At 33.1% G+C, this 6,000-nt stretch overlaps 1 protein-coding gene across 1 annotated transcript in view; it reads left to right on the top strand.

The window, feature by feature from the left end:
• The window catches only part of GRIK2 (glutamate ionotropic receptor kainate type subunit 2), a 366,322-nt gene that overhangs the window by 281,214 nt on the left and 79,108 nt on the right, over window positions 1–6,000 (top strand). The window contains exon 13 of the mRNA XM_085217584.1: window positions 583–800. Within this exon, the coding sequence (XP_085073710.1) occupies window positions 583–800 (218 nt within the window). The remainder of the gene's footprint in view (window positions 1–582; window positions 801–6,000) is intronic.

Genomic DNA, 6,000 nt, shown 5'->3' with positions numbered 1-6,000 from the left:
ATGTTTATCTGAAATTGTGTGGCTAACTATAGAGATGGGAGATGTTTCTTTTTACCTAAGAGCAAAATTTGATTATTCCTTTATGCGTATAATATATATTTTATATTATGCATTTCAGATATGAAATAGTTTTTTTTCATATCTGTTCCTTTCATCAGAAACTTTTTAAATTTAATCAAGAGATTTTACAAAACATTTAAGAAATTCTTATTTTATGCCTTGGAGTTAAAGAACTGTATGCTTCAATAACGATTCAGAGGCTTAGTCCAGCCGTGATTTTTTGTCTGGAAAGCCAGTTTAAGTAACTCCTTTTTAAAATATTTTTTTAAAACACTGATAACTTAATCTCCCATTGCTATCCTTTAATACCCACAGCTCCAAAAAATCTGTCTTTGTAAGTGTAATCAGTTCTTATTTTTCATTTCAGTTGTGTGTATTTGTACAAGTAGTACACATGAGCCTATAGCTTGAAGCTTTTTTTTTTTGCACAGTGATTCCATCTCCCCACTGTGGCAAAAAGTTGAACACTTACTAATTGCTTTCTGTGCACTGGTTTCACCTTTCTCCCCTGATTTTTATTAGGTTCTGAGCTCATGCCCAAAGCCCTCTCCACCAGGATAGTGGGAGGCATTTGGTGGTTTTTCACACTTATCATCATTTCCTCGTACACTGCTAACCTAGCCGCCTTTCTGACAGTGGAACGTATGGAATCCCCTATTGATTCTGCTGATGATTTGGCTAAGCAAACAAAGATAGAGTATGGGGCAGTTGAAGATGGAGCAACCATGACTTTCTTTAAGGTAAGCTTTACATTCTGTTTGAAAAGCTAACGTATCATAACTGTGAAAAGAAAGCCTGTGAAGCCTGAGGTTTAGCAAAGGAAATTATTTCCCCACCAGCAAAAAGCAACTGAAAATCTCTTTTCTTAGGGTTTACAAGATAGCAAATGAAGCAAATGAAAAATCTCTCACGGGAAATAAGTTTTTGATTATTTTTGCTTTAAGAATCTAATGTATAGTAACAGAGTAAGTGAACAAACATGAACACTTTGCTTGGATAGTTCTCCTGTGAGAGTGAGTTTTGTTTGAACAGGATTTGAAGTATCAGTTCAGTAGCATCATATTTTGTCTTTGCTCAAGCAACTGGACTTCTCTATGAATATAAGAAGCTGGACAGAGAAAAATCTTTTGAAGACTTTTAGGTAATGTATTCTGTTTTGATGGACATTATGTTTTCACTTAAAGCTTTGAGGTGATTGTTACACTGGCATTTGAAACTAGGCAAAATAAGGTACAAAGTAAAATATAAGCTGGCCCAGAAATTGAAGATTGTGTAAACACTTTCAGAGATGTTTGCTTTTTTTTTTTTCTCCCCCTCAGATATTTGTTTGGTGTCTAAGAAGTTGCACTTTTTATTAAAAAAATATACATATATAGGTCTCTCATCTTTTGCTTGGAAATTAAAATCAACTTCAGTGTATCAGAATGTTTTAGGCTGCTTAACTTTTAGCATGCATTGGGAATGTTCAGAGTATTTTCCCCAGAATGCTTCTTAGAAAAGAAGCTGAGGAAGTTAATAGAAGCAAGTACTCAATTAGAAGTCTATTGATGTCAGGAAATATTTCAAGCAATTAAATGAAATATGATTGAAAGAAAGTTTATAAACTTGGATTTTTTGAAGTGTGAAGATGATTTAAGTCTCAGGACATAGATCTTGTCCTGAAGAAGGCTTGGAACTTGTTCTTTCTGAGACTGAAACTGTGGACTCCAAAATATCAGGAAGCAATTTTAACTTGCCAGTAATTTTTCCAGCAGTACTTTTACCAGAAGCAACTATTTAACTTTTAGTTTTCCTTTCTCTCACCTTTAACTTTCTGTCTTATTTTCTCTTTTTCATTTTTTTTTTAAATTTGTGTGATTTGTCTTTTCTTTTAAAGATGATGTTTTCCATCCACATATCACTATACTATTTTCTTTCTGCACTTTTTTCTTACTGTTCTCTTTCTTTTCTGTTTTTATTTATCTAGATATATTTTATGCTTTTCTTGTAAATTGTAGTCATGAATGAGAGAGAATTCTATAAAAATAGGAACTGTGCATAGACTTATGTCTTTGAAATACCCTGGACTTATACACAACGGAGCAATGGCGTCACATTATTTATTATTGCTTTTATATAACACTGAATTCTCCTACTTTACTGAATGAAAAAGAGAAACCAGAAAAAAAAAAAAAAAACCCTTTTGATTTTATTCTGCTTATAAATTTTAGGTCAAATTAAGGTTTACTTTGTTGAACAAACATATTTAGACTTTATGTGTAAACAAGTTTTAGATATTATTTTTGAATATTAAAATTCACTGATAGGTCAGCTAGCAAATAAATTATTCCATATATATATTCTTTTCTGATCAGTTTAATATCTTATCTAAGAAGTATGGAAATTAATTAGTATAATTTTGTACCTAGTAAAATGAATCCAAACTTAAGCATTAGAGGTAGGCACAACTGTTCTTGTATTTCAGCCAATAAGAGGAAATCATGCTCAAAAGAGAAATAAATACAATTTCATTTGATTCATTCAGTGTCTGAAACAGTTTCCATGGAGCATGCTTGATGTAAATGCTTTTCACTAGAGCTAAATGTATAAGGAATACAATCAAATTAAATTAAATATTTCTACAGTAGGCAAAGAAAAACATCTATCTGTTCTCGTAAGCTTTCTGGTAAAATTAGGTAGTTTTACTTGAGAAGGTTTAAATATCAGAAAACAAAACACTGTAGTTCTACTCTGTACTGTTGTGTTTGCAAAGTAAATTTGTATTTTCTATACACAAATTACTTCAGGAATGTGATTTTTTTACTTGGAGAAAAGAAAACAAGTCTGAAGGGAAATTGCCTTAAAATATACTATTAGGTACTACTAATAGTTCATAGGTACTACTATAAAATTATTATTAAAAAGGCCCTTAAGAACGGGCAAATGACCAAAGAAGAAAAAACAAACAAACAAACAAACAAAAAACAGAAAAATGTCTTAATGTACAGAAATGACACCAAAAATGGATAGTATAGAAAGGCTTCAATTGCCTATTTCTTCCTGCATTGTGGATGAAAACTAGGATAAGGATGTTTTAAATTTCTTTTCAAATAGGTTGTTTTATCAAATAGATGAAGTATGGTTTTAAACAGTAAATATTAGGTTGTCATACGAAGAAATGAATCAGGTAGGAAGAAACACTGTTTTTTATATGACATTACGGAAACTATTAATGAAATAATTTGTCCCTTTCTGGTGACCACACTTCAACAATAAGTTTAAAATTAGAAGATGTTCATAAAAAGTGAAAGAACAACTGTAGATCTGGAAGAAAAGTTTTATAGTTTAAGGCTAAAGATGATTGGGCTATTTAATTCTGCTGAAGAGAATGTTAAGAAGTGACTTGATCTTTGTCTGTAAGGGCCTTAAAGACTTTCTGACAGTAAATGACTGTTTATCAGAAAAAAGCCATAACAAGATCCAGTGTTTCAAAGATAAAATTAGGCAAATTCAGACCAGAAATAAAGTGCAAGTTTTTAAGACTGTCAGTAATTAACCCCTGGTAGAACTTATCCAGGAGTCAATTGGATTCATCTATCAGCTATTCTGAAGAGAATAGATATAACATAGCCCAAGCTTTTGATTTAGAGCCTATTCAATGAAATACATAGCCATCATTAGCTCAGATTAGATTTTAGTTGTTCCCTCCTACTTTAAAAATCTATGGGAGTACATTTTCTGGAGGGGTTGCCCAAAGGTGTCTGAGGAGATAAATTTATCATCTGTGTGTATATTTTTCCTTTGCTGCTTTATCTTCTTGTAATGAGGCTGGATTGAGCAAAACAGTGTCATTGTGTTATAACATGAAATGAAGGCACCAGATGGTTTCCTAATGTTAAATGAAATTATCATATCTTGGTAATAGTTATTAGTTCCAGTCACAGTGAGGATCAGTAGCTGCCTATGAAACTGACAGTAATTTCTGCATAGATTATCTAAATAGAAGTCCATTTAATTTTTTCTTTAAAAAAACTTTGGAACCTGGCCAAGGCTGTCTGACGCTAAAGCCAAAGAATATTTTTTGAAGGAGAACATAAATGAGAATCAGGAAAAACAAAACAATTGCTTGCTAACATTACAGTCTTAGAGAGCACTGGGCATAACAGTACAGGTTTGCTGAGAGAGCTTGCAGAGTTTCCCTTCATGGAGACATTCAAAATCTGTCTGGACCTGGTTCTAGGCAACTGGGTAGGTGTCCCTGCTTGGGTGTGAAGGATGGACAAAGATGACCTCTAGAAGTCCTTTCCAACCTAAACCTTTCTGTCATACTGCAATGCTACTACTCTTGTGAATGAAACATCCCTGAGAAATACCTTTGATGAAAAAGGAGGATGGTGTGTTTTGAGGTTGATTAGGTCCTTCAGATCATCATCTAGCTCCTCATGTTCTCAGAAATGTGATATTACAACTTCTTTAGGAAGTCGGAAAGGGGAAGAAATTTACAGTGCTATCTAATCTGAGTGTAGAAAGGAATTAGTTATACAAAACTGGATATTTCTGACTGGATGTTTCGTTGGGAAACAATAAAAAAGACCTTAGCATTATTCAAGAATTGTAAGGAAAGAAATGTGAAAGTAAATTCTATCTGCAGCTAAGCTGATTCTTTCCTCTCTTGGTATATGTTTTGATGTTTCTCAGATTGCTGAATTTTTCTTAGTTACAATTTTCCCTTTTCTATTGACTGCCTTGGCTGGTGCCAAGGCTTTCCAAAATGCTTATAGCCTGAAAATGGTAATGAAAAAGAGTCTTGACTGTTCCTGTGTTGCTCACGGGATTTGGAATAGGAATTAGAAATTATACTGTTGATAGTTTTCATGTTTCAGAAGCCTGCTTTCCTTCTTCTTTGGAATAAAATGAAAACTTTTTATTTTCATGAAAGATACTTTTCTCACAGTAGCTGTGCTTTGATTAAAAAAAATGTTCAGATTTTTCATTACCTCATTTTTCTGTGGTCTCTTCAGTCTCTCAAAAAAGTGTCTGTTTCTTTTAGACTGACAGTTCTGATAATGAGAAGAAAAATGCTAATTCCGCATTGCTTCTGTTTGTACCTCAGCTCTATTCTCACACAGACAAGGAATACTACAACACATGTTTATGTTGGTCTGCAATTTTATGATTACTTTTGTGAAGTTGCTATGGATCTTTGTTTCTCTCTCTCTCTCTCTTTTTTTTTTTTAAATCTGTACCACTCGGTGTCAATTTTTTTCTATGTTTTTATAAAGTACCACGTACAGTGGAACTTTTCTCAACTAAGATTACTTAACATTTACATAATAAATAGTAAAAAAATAATAAAGTCATTCTTCTTTCTCCAGTAACATTTGGTTCATGTCATTGCTTCTGCATCATGAATTAAAGCTCCTTGTGAGAGTCATTTATTTTAAATCTTTGTTTTGCTGAGAAGGAAGCCAAAACACTAACAGAATACATATTTTTCATGATCACTTGGTGAAAGGCAGATAGTGAATTAATTCAGGAAAGCAAACTCGTGCACCTTAGAATAATCTCCTATATTTTTTGTCATTTACATTTCCCAGTTTCTTTCCTTTTCTTTTTCAGAACCCATTTTTATACTTAAGCTCTGTTTATCTACAGTACCCTCTGTTACTTCTTGCACTGTTTTCTCCACAAAGATCCACACTGCTTATCCTTGTCAAGCTTTTTTCTGCTTTTTGCCCTAGGCATTTTTTTACCACCTCCCTCAGGAAATATTTGGGGACAACAGTTAAGAGCCAAGGACCTACCTTCGTCTTCCAAATTCTCCACTGTTAAATAGAAGGAAGATCTGGTTTTTGCTAGCATTGCAAATTCCTCCAAATAGTCTCTAAAGACTGAAAGATGAGGTTGTGGGGGAATTTTCCCACTGCTTACATCTGAAGTACAAGTGACAGATAACTTTTG

This window comes from Meleagris gallopavo, chromosome 2 (assembly GCF_905368555.1).
Source record: "Meleagris gallopavo chromosome 2, MGAL_WU_HG_1.1, whole genome shotgun sequence".
NCBI classification, from domain to species: domain Eukaryota; kingdom Metazoa; phylum Chordata; class Aves; order Galliformes; family Phasianidae; genus Meleagris; species Meleagris gallopavo.
This window is presented reverse-complemented; position numbering and strand designations above follow the sequence as displayed.